General features: G+C 45.4%; 1 protein-coding gene across 3 annotated transcripts in view; it reads left to right on the forward strand.

Annotated features, from left to right (window-relative positions):
* The first annotated feature begins 10225 nt into the window (after positions 1-10225).
* VSTM5 (V-set and transmembrane domain containing 5) overlaps positions 10226-24978 on the forward strand; it is a 38810-nt gene continuing 24057 nt past the window's right edge. For all 3 annotated transcript variants that reach the window (XR_012800321.1, XM_075593450.1, XM_075593451.1), the window contains exon 1: positions 10226-10460. Coding sequence is in view for 2 of the 3 variants with exons in the window: in XM_075593450.1 (XP_075449565.1) it covers positions 10379-10460 (82 nt within the window). In the remaining variant the exon portion in view is untranslated. The remainder of the gene's footprint in view (positions 10461-24978) is intronic.

Below are 24978 nucleotides of genomic sequence, written 5' to 3' on the forward strand. Positions count from 1 at the left end.
GGGACCGGCAAAAAGATAGCAAACGTTTTTAAAAGTTTCTCAAAGTGTGAGCAGCAAAAGTTGGAGAAAAATGGCCAGAAAACTATGCCACAAATACCTTTCCCTTATGAAGTCATTCATAATTCTAATATTTACACAACCATCAGTCATCCATCTCCATATCTGACTTGAAATGGTGAGCAAGGGATAAGTGATACGGGACATGGGCTTTGTGGCAGGAGCCAGGAGAGCTGGCAAACACATTCAGAGTGGACAAGATAGCATCACATACCCCCAGCACATTGAGGGAATGGAAATGCATTTGTTTGAGGTATTCATGTTCTCGCCATCTATGTGGCGTTAATGCTACATGCGTGCAGTCTATTGCACCCATCACATCTGGGAAACCAACTATCCTATAGAAACCTTGTTTCAGCTCCCGCCATGCTGTCATCTCAATGGGGAAATGTATATACTCCCCCATGTGTCTTCTTAGAGCACACAGAAATTGTGGAAAGAACAAGAAAACGTGGACTGCGAATTCGATTGTCTGCTGCCACTGTACTTTGAAAAGACCTACAACAAAATAATGGAATGAACACAGCATTTTCCCAAGGTCAGGGACCACATGATACCTGCCAGTGCGTGGTTCCAAATCTGGTGTTCAGGGAAACGTGGTCTATCACAGAAGAGTTACATGGCACACATATAATTCATATTATATAATAGGACATATCAAATTTTGTGACACTGCGCATAATTATTTAATGTTAACTAGTGTCCAGGGTTGTTTTAACTACTCAGGCAAACAAAGAAGCTCTTTCTTTATATTTATATTTGACATAGCCAAAAGCAGATATTGGTGGTTTGCACCAAAGCAAACATTTTCTTTGTGTTGATACATTTATTTTGTCTTAGAAAAATCAATATAAGTCTGGGGGGTATATAAAGAACAGTGATATAATCACCATTTTTTTTCATTGACCCAATGAAGTGTAATAAATGAGAATAAATATTTTGTTTTCTGCATTTGGACACATTGATGGGCAATTAAAATTATTAAAAATGATGGATGTTTTCTGCATTTATATGAGTTGTGCTGGGTAAACCATTAACATCTACTTAAAATTTTTATTCCCTGTATCACTAACTTCTCCAGCTCCCTCTGGATTCTAAAATCCTGAGTTCTAATTGAATCTTTGGCTCTGATTCACAAGCTGGGTAGTTTTATTTCACAAGGTTATACTCTCCAGCCTTATACTATATCAGCATTTTGGTTCACCGCCAAAAGTTGAAATGTGACGGTATTCAGCAATATAGAGTAACTTTACATGACATACTTCCATACTTAGACATTTTAGAAAATATAGGAACGTTTTAATATTGTTGCTTTTTTTTTAGATGTAACGGTGGTTCCCCCACCCCCTGGTAGATTCTACCATTACTGGACATGTGGTGCATGATACCTGCTGGTAACAGGAGGGCTGAGTCGTCCACTGATGGTTGTGGGGACACAGGACTAGGATTCTGGGGTTCATACATATATCTAGCAGTGCAATGCCTCCATCTGCCGTAGGCTCCAGGGAACTGAAGGTGATCTCCCACGGTAGAACCTATGACATCTCCCTCCAGAAAGATCACACACCAGGCTGGAGGTATAATAACAGGAACGGTTTATTTTCTGTACACTAACAGCAGTACACGGCAATCTTCTGCCCAATGCTGTCTCACTCTCAGCTACCCACTGAAGGATGGTCCCTGGACCTTCACTACAGGCCAAGGGCACCCGCAGCAGTCCCAGCTCTTCCCTGCCCCTCTAGCAGAGGCAGAGGTATGGTCCACACTCACCTTCCCCGGAGGGAAGAGGACCATAGAAAGCATAATAGTCAGGCTCCTGGCTGTGTGACCTGCCTCTCTCAAGGGGTAGAGGCACTGCTAAATTTGGGGCGGCACCACCAAGGAAGAGGGCATCAGGTCTGTCCCATGATTGGACATGCTCAGACCTGATGTCACCGCCTCCCCCTGTCACTCAAGTGCAGCACCAGTGAGTGGAGCTAACCAATATTGACTACTGGTAGGTCTGGTTTTACCAGGGCTTCCTGACAGGAGTAGGGCAGACTAGTAGCTAAAGATGGCATAGAGTTACCTGTTTTAAACTGTATTAAGTATAAATAATTCTATTTATTTTTTATATATAAACTCTATGTAGTTAGTACTGTACATACATATTTTTAAGGCACAGGCCCCCATGACTAACTTAATGTAAATGAGCCATGTAACTGGACTTTCTCCATCTGCAGTTATTTTAATCGACACATACACAGACCACTTTCTTGGGGGGTTCTTTATTTAAAAAATAAATACAACACAGGAACAGTTCACATGGTCAGAGTTGCAGTCAACACCAAGTACCAGGGGCCCATTCACTAGAAGGCTTTGGATTGGGTTAAACCTAGGGAAGGACCAGGGTTGGGTCTAGAGAAGGTAGCAGCATCTGATATGCCCAAAGCTACTTCCATTGTGACAAAAATACGCAGTGCAATACCTATATATCTCTTGTAAAAAGTGTCACTTAGTTTAACCCTTAGTAGTAGTTTAATTATACAGGTAAATAAGAATTTTAACCCATGTGAGTGTTAGGACCTGCTTTCGGTCATGCGGGTTAAACTAAATGACCCTTTTTACAAGAGATATATATATAGTATTGCACTGTGTATTTTTGTCACAATGGAAGTAGCTTTGGGCATTTTTGTTTTTTGTTGTATACATTTAGCCACGCCCACTAGCACTCCTTTTGACACTTATATGCATATATATATTATGTGGTAATGGCTGGGGTTTCTCAGAGCTTGTTGGGAATCTGTGTATTTAACTTCCTACTGTACATCAACAAGTTATACCACTTGGTGTCCCATAACACATAAAAACAAACAATCCTATAGTACCTGTTCATCAGCTATCGACAATGTATATATTCCATAGGTCCATTACATTATTTTTAGTGCAGAAGTGTAAAAGTTGGAGAATTTTCCATTCTACGTACGCCTTTTATTTAACCTGTTCTTGTTTTAAGATTCTGAATGTTTATTTGTGGTGCAATGTTGTTTGTTTCATTGACAACTAGCTGAGAGACCCGTTGTTGCCCGGGAGTACAATTTCCCACTCCCCCCTCTCTATCCACTCCCCCTGTCTGTTTCTCCGCTCCCCCCTCTCTGTTTGTGTTCCCCCTCCCCTGCGCAGCTCCTTCCCCCCCTCTACAGTGTTCCACACACACACTGTCGTCGTCCCCCACACACACACTGTGCCTCCCCCACACACACACTGTGCCCCCCCCCACACACACACTGTGCCCCCCCCACACACACACACACACACCGCCCCCCCACACACACACTGCCCCCCCCCCACACACACACACACTGTCCCCCCCACACACACACTGTCCCCCCCACACACACACTGTCCCCCCCACACACACACTGTCCCCCCACACACACACTGTCCCCCCCCACACACACTGTCCCTCCCACACACACTGTCCCCCCCCACACACACACACTGTCCCCCCACACAAACACTGTGTCCCTGCCACCACACACACTGTGTCCCTCCCACACACACTGTCCCCCTCCCCCCCACACACACACTGTCGTCGTCCCCCACACACACACTGTGCCTCCCCCCCCCCACACACACACACACACTGTCCCCCCCCACACACACACTGCCCCCCCACACACACACTGTCCCCCCCACACACACACTGCCCCCCCACACACACACACTGTCCCCCCCACACACACTGTCCCTCCACACACACACTGTCCCCCCCCACACAAACTGTCCCTCCCACACACACTGTCCCCCCCCCACACACACACACACACTGTCCCCCCACACACACACTGTGTCCCCCGCCACCACACACACACTGTGTCCCTCCCACACACACTGTCCCCCCCCACACTGTCCCCCCCTCCCCCCCACACACACACTGTGTCCCACACACACTGTCCCCTCTCCCCCCCCCCCCCCCCCACACACACACACAAAGCCCCCTCCCGTGTTACAGGAGTCACAGCACCGCTCCTCTCTCCCGCGCTCCTCCGATTGTCGCGTGCCTAGCCCTTCTCTGCTCTCCCTCCTCCCGTCCATGGAGCGCTGCTCACGCGCCCCCTCTCTGCACCTGTGAGCGCGAGCCACCGGGAAACGTGCAGCAGGGAAGGTGCGGGGCCTGTCCGGCTGAGGGGGGAGAGTGACGGCCACCGGGAGGGGGGAAGGTGCGGGGCCTGTCCGGCTGACGGGGGAGAGTGACGGCCACAGAGAGGGTGGTGTGTGTGTGTGTGTGTGTTGGTCAGAGGCGCACGTGGTCACGGTGTGAGGAGTGTGTGCGTGTGTGTCTCTTCTCCCTGCCTGGCTCCTGAGCTGTCCACCAGACATACACACGCAAACATTATTTGAGACTTATATACAGTATATAGATGTACTTTGTGAAAAAAAGAAAAATGGTAGCGTACTAGTACGTTCTGTGTAGATACAGCACCTTACTGGAGATTTTCAAACACTGATATATTTGGAGAGTCGATTAAGGTTTTGTAAATCTGGTTCTGAGATTACGGCTATTTCTTACACAAGATGTGTGTGTTTTTACTCCAGCAGTGTTTTTTTTTTTAGTAATCTCCCCTTGGATTGTCCTGTGCACTGCTCACTGCAGTCTTGTAATGATGGCTGTACGCTTATAGGGATGACCTATGTTAGTGTGGCAGAGTTTTTTGATTTATCAGAAACCAGAAGTTTTTTTGTGAAATAAATATTGGGACCACATTAATTCAAAGATACAGTAGATACAGTTTTGTAGAAACAGGTGGAGGAAACCTCCCAACAACAGAGCTGAACAAAGCATGTGAGTAGTCACTGATGGGTAAATGCACATCAAAGTAAGTGTAAACAATCCAGTTTGAATCCATCCATAGTAATCTTGGCGAACCACAATATATGTATACTATTGGCTTAGAATCCAGCACTGGATATGTGGGTCCCGGCAGCACAGTATATATGTGTTATGACTGAATTTAAAAAAACTTTATTTCGAATAATATATAAAATAATAGGCATCCAAGTGCAATAGATGAAGTGAGAAAACTTTAAGAGAAAACTCGTAAAAACGATAGTGTGAGCGAAAATCGTTTGAGGTAGACTGTGCGTTTAGAACTGGGTATGGTAATAAATATACCCGTCTAAACTTTAAACAAAATTAGTAGACCTCTGTGAGTATGTACAAAACTACTAGCCTGTGTGATCCTGTATCTAACAGTAGGATCAATAATATCTCTGGTACACTGACTCTATGTCAAAAATAGGTATGAGTCCTGAATATATACAGATACACAAAATATCTCAATTGATTACCTAGCTGCCGTTAGTAATTATGTTGATACATATCGCAGGGCTAGATTGTATCCCTGTTCTGATGGTATAGGGCGGAGATGTAAATGCGTGCTCATATATTTAGATGGTAAATTGTAGCAACAAATCAACTCAGGAGAATGAACCTGGGTCCCAAGATAGTATATGGAGGATCACTAGTGGCTCTGATGCACTAATCCTATCAGCAGAGGTAACTATTAACCTTTCTTTTATTCAGAAAGGTAGAGGATTGCAATGGGACACAAGGTCCCTTGTATATGCTAGTAAGCTCAACACTATTAGCTAGACATTACTCTAATAAATTAAAATATATTGTAGCTTTTCTTTCCCCCTGACTAAAGAGACAACGCTACTGCCGTCACCTGTTTGGCTACCAGAAGGCCTGAGCCTCTGCTACTGGGATCCTGGGGTATCGTTTGTTCACCTCAGTGCAACGCCTCCACCTGTGAGGGATCCCAGCATAGTGGGAGGAGCCCCTCACAGGAACCAATACACACAGTAATTACACACGGGTATATATCAACATTATTTACTGACATGTAATCCACAACACAGGAATAACAAGGCCCTGCAAGGCCGCACCCACACAGTAACACCTGCCGGGTGGAACCCTCAAAGTACTGGAGTACCTGGGCACTTAACCCCTTGGTGTCCACAGACAAGTCCCTCCCCAAAGAGCATGTGTGGGATAGCGCTACCCACAGTGAGTTTGGCCGTTGTTCCACGTGACTAATACCCCCCCTTGATCTCAGTCCAGACCAGGTCAACAAGTAATGGACTCCATGGATCCGCTACGTGGTCCCGCACCGCAATCTCCCGGATCCTCTGCTTCGCTGATCCGTAGGCGGTTGCCTTAGGAAGGGCCTCCAGCTGGATTGTACCCCTTTAAGGACCACCAAGACTCAAGGCCCCATACTATCAGGGCAGCACCATCCTGAAATCCTGGGACGTTGGATCTTAACAACTGTGCTGTGCAAAGAGCTGCTGCAGCATGTCCAATAAATCTGTCTGTTCACTATACCTCTGCTTGGGCGTCATTTCCTGGGCAGGAGGGGAAAGGAGTGTTGTGGTGGGGGCTGACATCCTGCTTCCCAGGAGCCCATCCCAGCTGGAGGCGCTGAACCAATGAGCAAGAACCCAGAGACCACCCAAAAGCCTGTCCTGTTGCCCCTTATCATTGTGGCTATACTCAGCTCTCCTGAAACAGCAAGTATGCCTCAGTACCACACTAACATTAGTAACAGTGTAGCCCTGGGCCCCATCAGGTCCTGGAGACCCCCCTCCCATTATGAATGTGATGAGTTGTTATGCATGTTAGTAAAGTCATTAGTTAATATACATGCTGTCTATGTAATTATTGTGTTTGTCCTGCGAGGAACCACTCCCCCTCTGGTGGGAGCCATCGCAGGTGGAGGCGCTGCATCGTAAGTGAATACCCCTAGTATAATTGCCCCAGGTTCCCCGTGGCGGAAGCTCAGCCCTCCTGTGAGCCAACAGGTAATGCACAACACTGAGTAACACTATATGTTTCCTGCACCCCCACACTGTATCTGCGATTGGGGGGGGGGGGGGAAACCCGTTACAACAGTAACAGCAGTGGATCTCCCAGAGGGGGGGGGGGGAGTGAACAGGTTTACACTTATTTAAAAATTTGCACTTTGTTTGGTTTGAGTGCCATTTTTGATATCACCATTATTTCACTTGTATATCTGATGTAACCTTTGGATCCTAAATCAAACCATTAAGAAAAGTTGGTGGATTAGAAGATTCTTTCCCACTTGTGGCATGTTCAATTGATCAAAGTGCTTTCAAGACTAATTTTCATATATATAAACCAGGGCTTTTCAGCTAACGACCCCTGAGCTAAATGCGTCCCATGAGCCTCTCTGCTCCTGTTAATTTCATACGTGCAGTTTTGGACTCTGAAACTCACCTGTAAGATAAGGGAATATACATATATACTGGTCCGATCTTATAAATGCTTGCAAAATGGAGAAATATGGCAATCTTTAAGTCTTTAAATGTATCTAAAATGACATTATATTTTCTGATTTGGCCCCTCTGGAGAACTTGTTGAAAAGCCATGATCTAAACTGTCCTCCTCACATATCTAAACCCTCTTCTTCAGTCTGATATCCGAGTGTATTCTACGTGGGATAAAAGTGAGTCTACTCTACATTTTGACCTTATGAAGCTATTTCATAATAATAATAATAATGTTTATTACTTCCTTGGTCATTCAGGTGTGAATAGGTTACACGAGGAGAGGAATGAGAGAATCACCATCTTATCCTATTGTGTGTTTGCCTGGAGCTACCATTGTTTCATTTTAGTAGTGTATCGATATTTTAGCATTTGTATGTTTCCTGGGCAATTATCTAGTTCATGCAAATTTTAGCATTTGTACAGTATGTTTCCAGGGCAATTGTCTTCTAAGTCGTGGTAACCTCAACAATGATAATCAACAGTGTTGTGAGTAGTAAAGAAGTGTCAACTAGCTAAAATATAACCCTGCTTTTACAAAGGTAGAAATGACAGAGGTCTTCTAGTGCAGAGATCAGATACCCTGCATTTATAAAGAACAGTGCATACATCTATCTATCTATCTACCTTGATCTATATATATGTATATATATATATAGCCTTATATACGCTATATATATATATATATAGCCCTATACGCTATATATCTATATAGCAGTTTGAAAGAACCAGAAGCACTCCGTCTGAATCAACAAAATACTGGGTGCAAATCCTATAAAATAATTTAGGCAATACGATACCGCATCAAGATGAAATATCAGAGGCAGCACTCCAAATGGTAATCAAAATATTGTATTGAATCAACAAGACATCATTCCAACGTTTCGGTCCACAAACGGGACCTTTATCAAGGTCCCCTTGATAAAGGTCCCGTTTGTGGACCGAAACGTTGGAATGATGTCTTGTTGATTCAATACAATATTTTGATTACCATTTGGAGTGCTACCTCTGATATTTCATCTTGATGCGGTATCGTATTGCCTATATAAATATATATATATATATATATATATATATATATATATATATATATATATACAGTTTTCGACAAATCCATTCACCTACAGGCCCGTGGCGACTGGATTTGACCCCGTGGCGACCTCCTCATGGTCGCCCAAGCAGGGCGGGATTGGGGGTGGGACTAGGTGGCGAGTAGATTTTTTGTTTCGGCGAGTAGATTTTTGGGTGATTTATCAACGTGTGTGTGTGTGTATGTATATATATACGTATACATATATATATATATATATATATATATATATACATATACATATACATATACATATACATATATATATATATATACATACATACATACATACATACATACATACATACATACATACATACATACATATATATATATATATATATATATATATATATATATATATATATATATATATATAGCATATATAAGGCAACACTCAAGTAACAATCCAGTAACTTGCCTGGGTGCACTGATAGAGAATTGATAATCAATATAAAGTTGAGATAGCCACTCACACGTACTTAGAATGATTAAAGGAAGTTATTTAACACATCAATGTCTCACTCCTAATCCAGGACCATTCTCAATAGAATATGCATAGGACTGAAACATTGATGTGTTAAATAAATCCTTGTATTCATTCTAACTACTGTGCCTATTTCAGAGAGAGAGAGAGAGAGATCAATTGATCAATCGATCTTGATCTTGTGGAAGGCATAGCCCGTATTTGTTGTGTGCGTGTGTAGCAACCATCCTGGATTTTCATTTCCCTCTCTGCAGGAGGCTGATTAATTAATCCCAGATGAGTTTTGCCTTTAGATATCAGACACTTCCCAGACTCCTTTGCTAGCAGTACACTCAAAATGCAGCATCCTTCCCCTTCTTTTCATACTCCCTTTTCCTTGGTGTCGGCCTCTTACCCTCAGCCCTGCACTTTGTATGTCAACGTAATTAAGACAAAGTTCCTAACCCTATCATTCTTTACCAGCCTTTAACAATGTGTTACTTATGATTACCTATCCATTATCTACATACGCACACAACAAATATTATTTATATGTACACACTAACATATAACCGTTTCTATGGCCATTATGTAAATCATTTGCAGACACTCACAGTAATTTTATTATGAAACATGTGCAGTATATTTCTTCAGTAGTGACATTTGCCCAAATACAGTTGGGTCAGTTAAAAAATCAGGATATGTTTGACCAAGATAATGTTGTAAAATAATGTAATACCTTTGTATATTTAAGTCTTACATCTCAACTACTGTGTTGTACAGCTAACACCAACTTCAATAGCAGCATAAGGATTTACAGATATACATCATGTAAACAATACAGAATATACATGAGAAAAGAGGTTGTAGGAAATGCAGGTACAAACAGATGTGGGAAAAGGTTGTAAGATATAGGTGAAACCTAAATTAGGAACACTGATATTACAGAAGACACATTAATGGTCTTGTGTCTTCTGGAATACCTGACTGTTTGTTTTACTGTCTACTCTACTTCAAGGCACCATCCTCCTGTAATTGCTGTAAACCCTGTCTAAATCCATTAACTACTTCCTCAGACCTCACTACTGGCATCTATTCAGCTGTTTCTAGATCTCGGTGTACTTCAGCCAATGAAATCATCAATCAATATCAGAGCATGTGCTGTAACCAGCACGGATGGCTCTTTCTGTTTCTTCTAGAGGGATGTGCCTATGAAAACTGGTTGAACCAGAGCCTCAAATATAAAGCGCTGGAAGGCAAAGGTAATGTGCACTGCAAGTGTTGTGTTTATATAGAAGGTTTTCAGGAGCTGGATGGCTGGTTCCATTCTTCCTGTCCATGCATACGGATTTAAATGCATCATCTTCACCATGCTCTGCTACTACACCAGACATAAGGAATCCTGGGATGAATGATCAGAATTCTTCTTTCTCATGAAGATTCTCAGAGACTGGAGAGACGCCAAAGCATCTGCAGTGTTGATCGCAGTATGCTTTATTCAGCATTTTTATCAAAGTAAGTGCAAGCTGTCTGTAAGGATGCAGGGATGCTGGTGGGGTGGTGACAAATGCAACTTGTTGTACAGATTTTATTTTGTGGTGTCATTAAGTTGACCTTTAAGTCCAATACTCATGACTTACTGTATGATTTTGAAGTGTATAATACTTAAATATAGTGATTTCATGCATAAGTATATTTTAAACTTCATTATTTTGTCATTTTTGTAAACCTGTAAATAAATGTAATTGCTAATGGACAGATATGAGAGGAACACACATTTAAGCATCAATGTGTTGTATAGTAGTGTTAAGCCTTTGGGTTGTTGATCTGATAAGTTTTATGCTTAGTCATTAATGCTATTTTTCTTATCTTTTGTTATCTTTGTATGGACATTTCACAATAAAATCTGTGTTACTTTGGATAGAATGCTGTATTCATGTGTTTATATTTATGTATTATGACACACAAATACAGAATAATCAAAGCGTAGAAAGGAAAGCCCTATACCTGTGTTTCATTATTTTATAGACAAATGTACATGTGGAGAATTCTTATTTTATAGTTTAGAAAACATTTACGTTTCAAAGGCTACAGATGTTATGTTTTAAGCAAATGAGCACAGTATGGTAAAATAGCATATTTTGCTACATGTACAGTACTGTGTCTGCAAGGGTGGAGTTAGAATGAAGCTATTTATAACATGCCCGTAATCTCAACCCATCCTTCTCATGCTTTACTGTAGCTGTAATTTACAGTAGATAAGACTAGGATGGGCAATATGTATGCTTAACAGTAAGTGTGTAGTTGAATAAATGTTAGGCCGGTGTGTTTGTAGAAACTGTTTTTCATCTTGTCTTGCCCAAAATGGGAAAGAAATACACATCTTTCATGAGCTGTTCTGGCCATTACTTGGGATAGATAAATAAGTCTATGTTTACTTTGTATGGCACCAACATATTCCGCAGTGCAGTACAATGTGGGAGGGAGGACAATAACATTGTAAGCAGTCTTCTGCCATAAGATACCTAGAGCTGGAAGACACGTTGCAGCCCACTGACTTGAATGGCAGAAAAAGAGTTAACAAGTAATGTCTCCTGTTATCCACAGTGGCATCTGCCCAGGCATACAGGGTGGGAGAAATATTGTGTCATTAATTATTCAGGTTAATTTCATGTTATTATTCAGTGACGACCTGATGTATCATAATTTGTGGCCTGCATGAGCATTGCTTAAATAGCATTAACCTCTGGAACAGTGGTCCCCAACCTTCTTTTGGTTAAGGAACCCTATGTGAAATACTGAGGAACCCCAACCCTCACTAATAGTGAGTCTGAGATCAGATGCTTTGTAAGGAACCCCAAGCTTCTCTAATAGCGCGTCTAAGATCAGATGCTTTGTAAGGAACCCCAATCCTCTCTAATAGTGAGTCTGAGATCAGATGCACTGTAAGGAACCCCAATCCTCTCTAATAGCGCATCTAAGATCAGATGCTTTGTAAGGAACCCCAACACTCTCTAATAGAGAGTCTGAGATCAGATGCATTGCAAATTATTCTGTGTTTGGTACAATTTTAAAATGACCTGAAAATTACAGGGAACCTTTTAGGGATGTGCAGGGAACCCAAGGGCTCCTAGCAACCCTGGTTGAAAAACACAACTCTGGAATAATGCAGTGCACCAAAATTCAGTTCCTGATAAAGATATCTCCCATCATATATTATATATAAATATTGAAATCAGAGGGGCCTGTGTACTAAGCGTCGCAAATGTTTGGTGTAAAATTGATGCACAGACATCATAAATAATTTAGCGTTTTTATTCCTCAATATGTTTATAGCAAAGTATGTTGGCGCACACAAATGGGATGTGCATGACTCACAGATGTAAATAGTATGTGCTAAAAAAACTTGCATTTGTGCACAATATAAAAATAGTTGAGTATGCGTCGAAATCATCCACCAAGTTGAACCTGGCGTAAATCCTATAAAGTCTGTTTATATTGTTAGCACAGAATTAGGTTGCCACAGTATATATTAACCAAAAATGTATTTGACACTGTGAATTTTTAATTATATTGGTTAACAAAATGTGTTTTTGTTAACAGTATGGTTGTAATAAATGATATTACACTGAGAATTGATATTTACTAATAGTAGTTCTACAAATGCAGCGGCCGTTATGCGAACACTTCACGCGTTGTATACCTCGGAATACCATGATTGATGGGGGGTGATTTCTTCCAACCGTACCGCCTTAAGACGTGAGTGCAGACGTGTGCAGAAAATGGCATTTTAGTATTCTGGTTTTTAAACACCTGAAATTAACACAGTAGCACAGTACTGTACACATTACAATTCATTAATTTCATTGCACACAAAGAAACAGAATCCCTGCGATGTTGTGGGGGACCAGGGCAGATTTTTGGGGATTCCTCTGGTTCTTTCCTTCTTGGTGACAGCGCCTCCAGACATAGGGGGCTTCAGCAAAGCTCGAAGGCAGTCCCAGATATGACAGGCCTTACTCCCAATACATCTCTCCACACAGACTGCAGCGGAGCCAGAAGTAGGGTGACCAATTGTCCCGGTTTTGCCGGGACAGTCCCGTTTTTTTCGGTCCTGTCCCGGTTGCCGGTCCGTCCCGGAAATGTCCCAGATTTTCTCTTGGCTCCTGCTTTTTATGTCTCTGCACTCTGTGGCGGTGCGTGGGGGCGGCGCGTGGGGGCAGTGCGCGGTGGCGGCAGCAAGGAGGAGTATGTGGCAGCCCGGCCGGTAAGTATTTTCAGCATACCAGGGCTGAACATGCCGGGCCCGCAGGGGATTGGTGGAGGATGCGGGGGGTGGGGCTTTGGCTCTCCAGGGCTTTCCCTCCCCTAACACTCTGGCCCTCCCTCTGGCTCTCCCTCCCTCCGGTACCCGGCTCTCCCTCCCTCCGCTACCCGGCTCGCTCTCCCTCTGGTACCCAGCTTGCTCTCCCTCACTCCGGTATCTGGCTCGCTCTCCCTCCGGTACCCGGCTCGCTCTCCCTCCCTCCGGTACCCGGCTCACTCTCCCTCCCTCCGGTATCCGGCTCGCTCTCCCTCCCTCCAGGTTCCCGGCTCGCTCTCCCCCCTGCACCCTGGCTCGCTTTCCCTCCCCCCCCCAAAGCCCGCTCACAGCTTCTCCCGCCACTTCCTGTGAGCACGTGCCCCAGTCTGCCGCCTCCGCCGAACCCGCAGCCGCCTGAGGTAGGCATATGGGTATAGAGAGGCGGAGATGGGAGATGCAGAGGGGGAGGGGGGCGAGAGATGGGAGAATGGGGGCGAGAGATGGGATAATGGGGGGAGAGAAATGGGAGAGGGGGGAGAGAGATGGGAGAGGGGAGGGGAAGAGAGATGGGAGAGGGGAGGGGGAGAGAGATGGGAGAGGGGAGGGGGAGAGAGATGGGAGAGGGGGAGAGAGATGGGAGAAGGGGGGGAGAGAGATGGGAGAGTGGGGGAGAGAGATGGGAGAGGGGGGAGAAATGGGAGGGGAGAGATGGGAGATGCAGGGGGGAGAGGGATGGGAGATGGGGGGGAGAGATGGGAGATGCAGGGGGGGAGAGATGGGAGATGCAGGGGGAGAGAGATGGGAGATGCAATGGGGGGGAGAGATGGGGGGAGAGAGATGGGAGATGCAGGGGGGAGAGAGATGGGAAATGCAGGGGGGAGAGAGATGGGAGATGCGGGGGGAGAGTTGGGAGATACAGGGGGGAGAGTTGGGAGATGCAGGGGGGAGAGTTGGGAGATGCAGGGGGAGAGATAGGAGATGCATGGGAGATGTAGGGAGGAAGAGATGGGAGATGTAAGGGGGAGAGGGATGGGAGATGGGGGGGAGAGATGGGAGATGCAGGGGGGGAGAGATGGGAGATGCAGGGGGAGAGAGATGGGAGATGAAATGGGGGGGGAGAGATGGGGGGAGAGAGATGGGAGATGCAGGGGGGGAGATGGGAAATGCAGGGGGGAGAGAGTTGGGAGATACGGGGGAGAGTTGGGAGATGCAGGGGGGAGAGTTGGGAGATGCAGGGGGGAGAGTTGGGAGATGCATGGGAGATGTAGGGAGGAAGAGATGGGAGATGTAGGGGGGGAAGAGATGGGAGAAGCAGGGGGGAGAGATGGGATATGCAGGGGGGAGAGAGATGGGATATGCAGGGGGGAGAGAGATGGGATATGCAGGGGGAGAGAGATGGGAGATGCAGGGGGGGAGAGAGATGGGAAATGCAGGGGGGAGAGAGATGGGAGATGCAGGGGGAGAGAGATGGGAGATGCAGGGGGGAGAGATGGGAGATGCATGGGGGAGAGATGGAATATGCATGGGGGGAGAGAGATGGGATATGCAGGGGGGAGAGAGATGGGATATGCAGGGGGGAGAGAGATGGGAAATGCAGGGGGGAGAGAGATGGGAGATGCAGGGGGAGAGAGATGGGAGATACAGGGGGGAGAGTTGGGAGATGCAGGGGGAGAGTTGGGAGATGCAGGGGGGAGAGATAGGAGATGCATGGGAGATGTAGGGGGGGAAGAGATGGGAGATGTAGGGGGGAAGAGATGGGAGATGCAGGGGGAGAGATGGGAGATGGGAGATGCAGGCGGGTGAGTTGGGAGATGCAGTGGGGGAGAGTTGGGAGATGCAGGGAGGAGAGATGGGAGATGCAGGGGAGGGAAGAGATGAGAGATGCAGGGGTGAGAGAAGGGAGATGCAGGGGGGAGAGATGGGAGATGCAGAGGGGAGAGATGGGAGTGGGGGGAGAGATCGGGGGGAGAGATGGGAGATGCAGGGGGGTGAGGGATGGGAGATGCAGGGGGGGAGAGATGGGAGATGCATGGGGGGGAGAGAGATGCAGGGGGGCAGAGATGGGAGATGTGGGGGGGAGAGAGATGAATGGGGGGAGAGATGGGAGATGCAGGGGTGGGAGATGGGGGGAGAGATGGGAGCTGCAGGGGGGGAGAGATGGGAGATGCAGGGGGGAGAGATGGGAGATTGTAACAGGGGACTTATCCCTGTTCACAAATGTGCCTCTAATCCAGCAGTGTGGTGGTTAACTGCTGGTAGGCAATTAACTAACACCACCTGCCTGATTTAGATGGCTTAGAAAAAGCCTGCCTTTGAGACAGGAAGTGACTCCTTAGCTCACGTGTGAGCTGAACTTTGGAGACAGAGCAGAGGTTCTTGAGTCTCCCAGGAGAGACTGACCAAAAGAACACAGATCTCTGGAGCTGACCATGTCTTGAGCTCTGCCAGAAGACACAGCAGAGCTGCTTCCAAGACACAGGGGGAACTTCTAAACCTGAATGCTGACAAACCCTGAAGAAAAGGTAGCAACCCGGGACAGAGAAGATTTTCCCTCCAAACTACAAGGAACAGATAAGACTTTTATTACAAGACTTTTTATATCTGTTCATTTCATGCTATGTGTTTGGGGCTGGGAGACATGCTTAACTAAGGGAGTTGTGAATTGCATAGTATTTCACTAGAACCACTCCCAAGTGAATAGAAGCTGTGTTTCCCCCTTGTTTGGATGGTTTCCTGATGTTAAGGAAAAGGCACAATAAAGCCTCGTTATAATTTCACCTTATAAATTGTGTACCTCTGTGAACGTCGATCTACATATGGTGTAAGAAGTGGGATGAGAGGTCGTCTTTGAAGGTAGAAAGGACCGGAGATTTTTTCTGTGAAATTTTTTTTATGCTTTTTGCCTACAAACAGTCTGAGCAACTTTAAAAAAAAAAATTCTCAGGCAGCAGAGACCAGAGTTAAAGTGATACACACCACTGCACTGAAACCACAGATGGACTATTTTCCCCAATCCCAAGAGGAGAGAGACTGCTGAAGCAGCTAAACCTTATTTGCCTATCACAAAGTGTAATATGGTCATTGAAATAGGGGGGTTTGCCTTCCAGTCATAATCAGGGTTCAAGAAGTGAGTCAGCCCTTAAAAAGGGATAGGTGTTTGTTGTTTTCAAAAGTTTCGCTGAAGCAGTGAATACAGATGGTGACCCACAAGTGGTACTGATTTTGCAAATAAAGGTTGCCACACCGCATAGGACTACCAGCTGTGAATGGAGTATATGCAGAAAAGTGTGAAAAATTTATGTAAGAGTGTGCTGAAGCAGGGGAATTTTTAGCAAACAAATGCTGAGTGTAAAATTGCCCTAGAGGGGAAAAAGGGATTGCTGAACTGTGTAAAAGGTATTCCAAAGCCAATCGCTGAGTGTTGGGTCACCCTGCCGGGAGTGAAAGAAATATTCCACTGCAAAGAATGTTTTTTTTTTCTGCAAGTAAAAAAAAAAGTCTGCCTATATATCTTGGGAGCAAAACAAGACACCCAAAGTGTGAAGTGTGAATGCCATAATACCCAAGGATGAGACTGAAAATTACTGAACTCTGGCAGAAAACCAAATTCTGTTGCTGAAGCGGAGGGATTTCCCCCCTAGCAAGTAAATGGTGTAAAGCAAACCGAAGTTTTTACTAGCAACTACACATTCAGCATACCTAATGAGAGATTACACCTAGCAAGTAAATGGTACTGTATAAAGCAATAGACGTTTTTATCTAGCAACTACACATCTTGTATACCTGATAAGAGAAAATGCATGCACAGTACTGCTGATATTGTAAAAAATTACCCAAGAAAGAAAAGTCTACAGAGATGCCTGTGAGAGCTACGACCTCTACAAGCAAAATATGCCCACCTGTAGGACTACCACAATTGGGGGTTCTAGCAAATACAGTGGCAACAGCTGCATTTGCGCCTCCTGAGGTCAGGAAGAAAATTACACCTGATAGCCTAAAAATGGAGGACAAGATGCAGCGTTCCTGTAATGAATCCTACCCCACGGAAGAGTGACCCTTCCAGTCCAATAAAGAGGAAGACATCTCTTACGAGGAACCCGAACCGAGTCACACCCACAAAACACCCCAAGAATGGTGGGGGTGCCTGAACTCGGCACGAACAGAAAAGACCGCCCTCTATGATGACGAATATGGTCCACAAGAGAAAGAGCGGGAGCAGCAGATCACCCAATATTTCTGTCAGCTAAAGCAACTGCAAGAAAAGCCTGGCGTATATAATGAAGCTGCTAAAGTATCAAATAAAGAAGGAGACCCCAGTATTCCGGATGGGACGGGGTCATCCAAAACAAAAAAGCGGAAAAAGAAAAGCGGTTCTTCATTTACCGTGGAAGGAACAGACACGTCCGCAGATCCTGTGGAGGAAAAGGGGGACCGAGTTGCCCTGCAGCCTAGAGAAAATGGAGAATTCGTCCCGCGGTTAACCGAATATCCAGAGGGCCCAAGGCAGAAGTCGTGTACCCCAAAGAAGTGTCTGTCCGGTGCCAACAGTGAGGAACCCTCAACCAACCATCCCAGGGAAGTGGAGCCGGAACCAGTGAGTGACGATCCCTTGACCAGCCCTGAAGATGGCCTGAAAAATGCCAGGCATGACTGTGATATGCTCCGTGAACAATTGAAACAAAAGGAAGATGGTTACACAGAGCTACAGTACAGAAAAATAACGTGAAGCTACAGGAATATCTGCTCGCAATGTACTCTTTAGCCAGGACAGAATTGGACGATCTCAAGACTGAGCTAGATACTGCAAATGCTACTATTTCCGCCATGGATGAAAAGCAGAGCCAATTTGATAAAATGGTGGCTACGCTAAAGCGGAAGCATGAGGAGGCACTGAAGCAGATGACAGTCTTCCAGCAAGAGGTTCACACTCTTCGCATAGAGCTGGATGCCTCGCAACAGGAGGTCAACAGTGTCCGGATAGAGGTGGACATATCTCAGAAAGAGGTTCAGACATTCCGCAGAGCACTGGATGCCGCACATCATGAGACCAAAAGCTGCCGCACAGACCTGGAAGTTTCCAGAAAGGAACTACACAGTCTCACTGAGGAGCTGGACATTTCTAAAGAAACGATTGTCAATCTTAATACATATCTACAAGTCTCCCAGAAGGAGCTTCAGACCCTCAACCTAGAGAAGTATGTCTCACGCCAGGAGACTGTCATTCTCAAAGCAGATGTGCGTAAATGGAAGGAGGACTGCAAAGAGGCCCTGAATAGTACAGAGACTGAAAAAGGAGAACATTTAAGATTACAAAGAAAAAACGTAAAACTCAAAGAAGAAAATTTTAATTTGACAAACGACGTCAAGGAAAAAAATGAAAAGCTGCACGAGCTTAAAGAAATAAATAGACTTTTGGAAGGTAAGAAGTTTGAAGCAGAGCACCGACTGCAGAACCAACTGCAAGGTCTGCGTATGCACCTCGAGAAGGCAGAGGAGAAGCAGCGAACTCTGCAGGAAGACAATCTGCAGGCTGTTAAAGAAATTGAAGTGCTGCAGGAACGTCTGATGACCCAGTATGTCCCCGCAAAGCAACATGAGAAACTGAAGGCTACTCTGAGCATCACCAAAGCATCGCTTGAGGCCAAGCTTAGAACCCAGGTGACCTGGCACAAAAGGGAGCACAAGAAGGTCCAGAAACTGAAACAAGTAACTGTGGCCCGAGCAAAGAAATTCATAGTGCTTCACAATGCAATAAAAATGTGGAAGCAAGCTCAGAGAAAGCAAAGCGTGCAGATAAATTCCCTGAGAAGAGACTTGCAAGACGCACTCAAAAAACAGGGATCTCTCGCAGATGAGATTACAGTCCTACAAGGACAAGTATTGACCCTGACTAAGCGTCAGTATCCCACAGCCTCAAAAACCCATGAAGACAAGGGTACAGTGAGAGCTGGGAATACCGCTCATCTGAAAGACAAGGTTGCAAAATTTGAACCACCTAAACAAGCACTAGCAAAACCTTCAGCTACCCAACAGGCAACAAAAGAAGGTACACGTGCTGAATCAAAACCAGAACAATCCTTAGCTGATGAAGCTGAAAAGATGGGACATTCTCTGGAAGTGGGTGTGGAATTGCAACTTAATTTCAAAGAGGCTGAACTAGCAACCCCATTGAGTGGGAAAAGGGCAGAGAGACAGCTTCAAGAGCAGAAAACTCAAAGGGCTGTTTTTAAACACTCTGCAACTGCTGCTATACAGTCTGCCTACAATAAGACGAGCACCCGACGCGAGGGAAATCTCATGACCGCGCACGTAGCAAACAGACTATACTTAGAAAAAGTCCTCCTCGAGCGACTGAGAGGTGCTGATCTCAAGCACCTTCGGGAGGAGACACGAATAAACTGGAGAAAGGGCTCCAATCCCAGCAGGACTGAGGGTTCTCTTCCTCCATCCACTCTCATTCAAGTCACAGAGAAATCTAGAATGAGAGTGGAAGGATAGGCTTTGGCCGTGGCAAGCCCGGGCTTCCCACAAACAGGGGAGGTATGTAACAGGGGACTTATCCCTGTTCACAAATGTGCCTCTAATCCAGCAGTGTGGTGGTTAACTGCTGGTAGGCAATTAACTAACACCACCTGCCTGATTTAGATGGCTTAGAAAAAGCCTGCCTTTGAGACAGGAAGTGACTCCTTAGCTCACGTGTGAGCTCAACTTTGGAGACAGAGCAGAGGTTCTTGAGTCTCCAAGGAGAGACTGACCAAGAGAACACAGATCTCTGGAGCTGACCATGTCTTGAGCTCTGCCAGAAGACACAGCAGAGCTGCTTCCAAGACACAGGGGAAACTTCTAAACCTGAATGCTGACAAACCCTGAAGAAAAGGTAGCAACCCGGGACATAGAAGATTTTCCCTCCAAACTACAAGGAACAGATAAAACTTTTATTACAAGACTTTTTATATCTGTTCATTTCATGCTATGTGTTTGGGGCTGGGAGACATGCTTAACGAAGGGAGTTGTGAATTGCATAGTATTTCACTAGAACCACTCGCAAGTGAACAGAAGCTGTGTTTCCCCCTTGTTTGGATGGTTTCCTGATGTTAAGGAAAAGGCACAATAAAGCCTCATTATAATTTCACCTTATAAAGTCTCCAATTGTGTACCTCTGTGAACGTCCGTCTACAGAGATGCAGGGGGGGAGAGATGGGAGATGCAGGGGGGAGAGATGGGAGATGCAGGGGGGGAGAGATGGGAGATGCATGGGGGAGGGAGAGATGGGAGATGCGGGCGGGAGACATGGGAGAATGGGGGGAGAGATGGGAGATGCAGGGGGAGAGATGGGAGATGCGGGGGGAGGGTAAATGAGGATGATGATGATGATTTTACCTGTGCTGCGCAATTTTTTTAAATATGTATGGGGGGTCTCTTAAAAATGTATTGGGGTGGCGGGGATCTTTTTAATATGTATTGGTGGGGGCGGGTATTTTTATTATGTTTTGCGAGGTGGGTTTTTTGGTATGTATTTTGTGGGGGGATTGAGTGAGTGGGGTAATTGACAGAAGGTAGGGGTGAGTGAGAGGGGGTGTAAGTGAGGAAAAGAGGGAGTAAGACACGGGAGATAAATACATGTGAGGCGGGAGGGGAGCAGAGTGAGTGAGACGGAGGGGAGAGAGAAATTCATGTGTAGAGGGTGGAAAATAGAGGGGGCTCGTGAGTAAGTAGCAACATATATTTATCATACACAACCCTATTTCCCCTATTTAGTTTGCAAATTGTAATATTATATACACAAGCCACAAGGTCAGGTCAGGAATGAGGAATGTCACATTTTTAAATGTCTTAATTTGAATTAATGCCTTAATTTTTTATTTAATTGTAATTAATGTATTAATTTTTTTATTAAGTACAGTAGAGATTAGAAAGTACGTTTCAGATTTCAGTCTGCAAAGTGGTTTGTTTTATTTATTTCTGATAGAGAATTTCACTGTCCTCTATCCTCTATACCTGTGGGCACAAACTTTTTTTACCTGCGCCCCCCTGCCGGCGGTCCCCTCACCCCTACTTGCGTCGGCTCCGGCGTCATGACGTTATGGCAACGTGACGTCACATGACCTTGCGGCGTCATTTGACGTGTGTAGGAAGCCGCCGGAGCCAAGGTAAGTAAAGGTTTACAGAGGCCATGCAGCTCCCCTGGCACTTAATTTAAGTGCCTTCGGGAAGCGCACGGGGCCTCTGTAAACCCCGCACCCCCCCGCAGGCAGTCTCGCGCCACCCAATTTGCGCACCGCTGCTCTATACACACAAACACACTGCAGCCCCCACCTCTATACACACAAGCACATACTGCAGCCCCCACCTCTATACACACAAACACACACTGCTGCCCACACCTCTATACACACAAACATACACTGCAGGGCCCACCTCTATACACACAAACACACACTGCAGCCCCCACCTCTATAGACACAAACACACACTGAAGCCCCCACCTCTATACACACAAACACACACTGCAGCCCCCACCTCTATACACACAAACACACACTGCAGCCCCCACTTCTATACACAGAAACACACACTGCAGGGCCCACCTCTGTATATAGAAACACACACTGCAGCCCCCACCTCTATACACACAAACACACACTGCAGCCAGGGTTGCCACCTTCTATTGAAGGCTTACCCGGAGATAACATTTTTTAGATCTTTTTATTATATATTTATCTTGCCTTTGGCTGTATCCTCACCTCCAAATTCCGTCAACATAGCTGCGCGACGTCACGTAATGCCCATTGCCATAACAACAAGACGCTCCGTGACGTAACGCGGCATCAAGTTGACATGACAACGGGAAGTTGACATGACAACGGGATGCATTATGGTGACGAGGCATCACGTGATGCCACATTGTCATGGCAACATGTCACCGCCTGACGTTAGAGTGTTTCGTTGTCATGGCAATGGGGGCGTGACGGGATATACATTGTTTTATAAATAATTTTTTTAAGTGTCCCGGTTTTTCATTTTGAAAATCTGGTCACCCTAGCCAGAAGTATGAATGAGGATGATCTTTATTACAGCAGCCACTCCTTGTGTTGTTGCAGCGTATGCTCCAGTTGATAAGGTAGATCCCTGGCTTCTGGATGGTACTGGCCTGCGGGTAATGGTGAGGCCTCTCTGGATTAGATTATGCTCTCAGCCCATGAGGGGCTGAGCACATGTCTCACTCCTAGCCGGGAGCAGAAGTTGAGAGCTCCTACCCCTCGGAGGGATAGTCTGGAACCCAACTCACTACTGAAGGACTCACCCCCAAAGGGCTCAACTTCTTTCTATAATTTAGGCACTTCCTTCCTGAAGCTCAAAGAGGTAGGGCCCAGTATCTGTACCACCATTCGCTATCACAGATCCCTGTGTCATCTCCACTCCAGTCACTCAGGAAGTCAGCATGAGGGGGAAAACCTCATAGGATAGCCTGTCACAGTCTGTGTCTTACTAGAACTTATGTTACAGTGAAGATAGAGAGATAGCTGGATCAGCCATCGCTATACATGGTTACAAATACAGTTACATAAGTGAACAGGGTATACATTATATACAAGACATAGCATGCACAATTAGAGATAATGTATATTATAGACGTTGTGACATAGTCCAAAGATGTTAGGCAGCTTTCTGCCCCATTTTAGGTCAGAAAGTGCAGGAATAGTTAAAAATGATCCGTTCCACATCTTCCCATTAACTCAGGCAGCTGGATGGAAAATCCAGACCACAGATTACAATGGCTCTAGTTCTCCCTCACCTGCTCTTCTAATCACATGCACAGGTACTTAGAGCAGAGAGGTTTTGCATTTCACTCTCTCTCCTTAGAGCCTGGAGGCTGGGGGTATCGCTGCTCCCCTGTTTCCAGTTTCGGGGTTGACGGCCCCTCCAAGTATCACAGTCCCAGAGGATTTGCCGGACACCTGGGTCCGAGTACCCACCACAAAACAGATAAGCCAAACAAAGATGTATTACTGTTTGTAATGGACTATGCTGTATCTAGTGACCCTAATTGAGAGGGCATTGTTTTAAACTGGGGGAACCAGGTTAGTTGGCCCAGCAGCAGTTAGAGGCTGATTCTATGTGTAGTTAGATCCCTGAAAGGGATAGGATTTTGTTTATATCATTTGGTTTCTTTTTTACTTGAAATAACAATGTGGGAAATACTGTAACACTGAAATGTGTGAACTGCTGAATGAAAGTATCTGAGTACCTCCAACCTTCACATGTTAAAGCTGCAGTACATTACTTGGATGAAAATAAAGCAGGCAGAAGCCTGAGTTAAGCAGCTTAATACTTTGCATGATCCTGTTTTTGTATTAAATAACCCTAGAAGACTGTGTCGGGAAGAACCCAGACAGGCGTCGGCACTACAAAAGAGGGGCGTTTGTCACAACGTATATAACAGTTACAGACCAGATAAAAATGTGAGACAACTTTAGTTTTGAAAGAACTTAGACTGGTGGTGGCTGTGAGAGTCTCTAGTAGATTGTTCCAGTTTTGGGGTGCACGGTAAGAGGAGGAGCGGCCGGATACTTTGCTGAATCTTGAGACCATGAACAGCCTTTTGCAGTCAGATATCAGATGATAAGTGCTGCATGTGGTAGGGTTGAGGATCTTGTTCAGATAGATGGGTAGCTTGCCCAGAAAGTATTTGAAGGCAGGTCAGGAGAGAGTGTATTGTGTTGTATGTCTTTATTTATATAGCGCCATTAATGTATATAGCCATTAATGTATATAGCGCTTCACAGTAGTAATACATGTGGTAATCAAATAAATAACAGATAATATAAATAACAGATCATGGGAATAAGTGCTTCAGACATAAAAGGAACATTAAGGAAGAGGAGTCCCTGCTCCGAGGAGCTTACAGTCTAATTGGTAGGTAGGGAGAACATACAGAGACAGTAGGAGGGAGTTCTGGTAAGTGCGTCTGCAGGGGGCCAAACTTTATGTATCATGTGTTCAGAATATCCACAGTGCTATTCATATGCTTCTTTAAGCAAGTGTGTCTTAAGGTGGGTCTTAAAGGTGGATAGAGAGGGTGCTAGTCGGGTACTGAGGGGAAGGGCATTCCAGAGGTGTGGGGCAGTCAGTGAAAAAGGTTTAAGGCGGGAGAGGGATTTAGATACAAAGGGGGTAGAAAGAAGACATCCTTGAGAAGAACGCAAGAGTCTGGATGGAGCATAATGAGAAATTAGGGCTGAGATGTAAGGAGGGGCAGAAGAGTGTAAAGCTTTAAAAGTGAGGAGAAGAGAGGTTTCCAGTGACGGTAACCGACATGGAGGTGTAATTTGGGAGCTCTGCGGACTCTCTTGAATAACGGAAGAAAAACGCACCCTTCCACCCGAAACTTTCGACCGGATTGCAGTCACCCGGCTGGGGCACTAGTAGCAGAAGGTCCAGGCAACAAAAAAAGTCCACAAACCAAGCGGTTTCGAAATACTTTTCCCCGCAACAGAAGAGCCCAGTGTCGCCGGCCGAAACTCAAGATGGCGGCGGTACACGAGGCACGCAGACGGGGCAAGGAAAAGGAACACGGACTAAGGAAACCCCGCATCAGAAGAACCGCTCACAAGAGCCTACATGGAGGAGCTCATGGCGTCGATGCATACCAAATTATACACTTCCCTCCAAACAGAAATTAAAATCGCGGTCCACGATCTCACGCAGGAGATCAATGGCCTAACAGAA

This window comes from Ascaphus truei, chromosome 3, assembly GCF_040206685.1.
Source record: "Ascaphus truei isolate aAscTru1 chromosome 3, aAscTru1.hap1, whole genome shotgun sequence".
In the NCBI taxonomy this organism is placed as follows: Eukaryota; Metazoa; Chordata; class Amphibia; order Anura; family Ascaphidae; genus Ascaphus; species Ascaphus truei.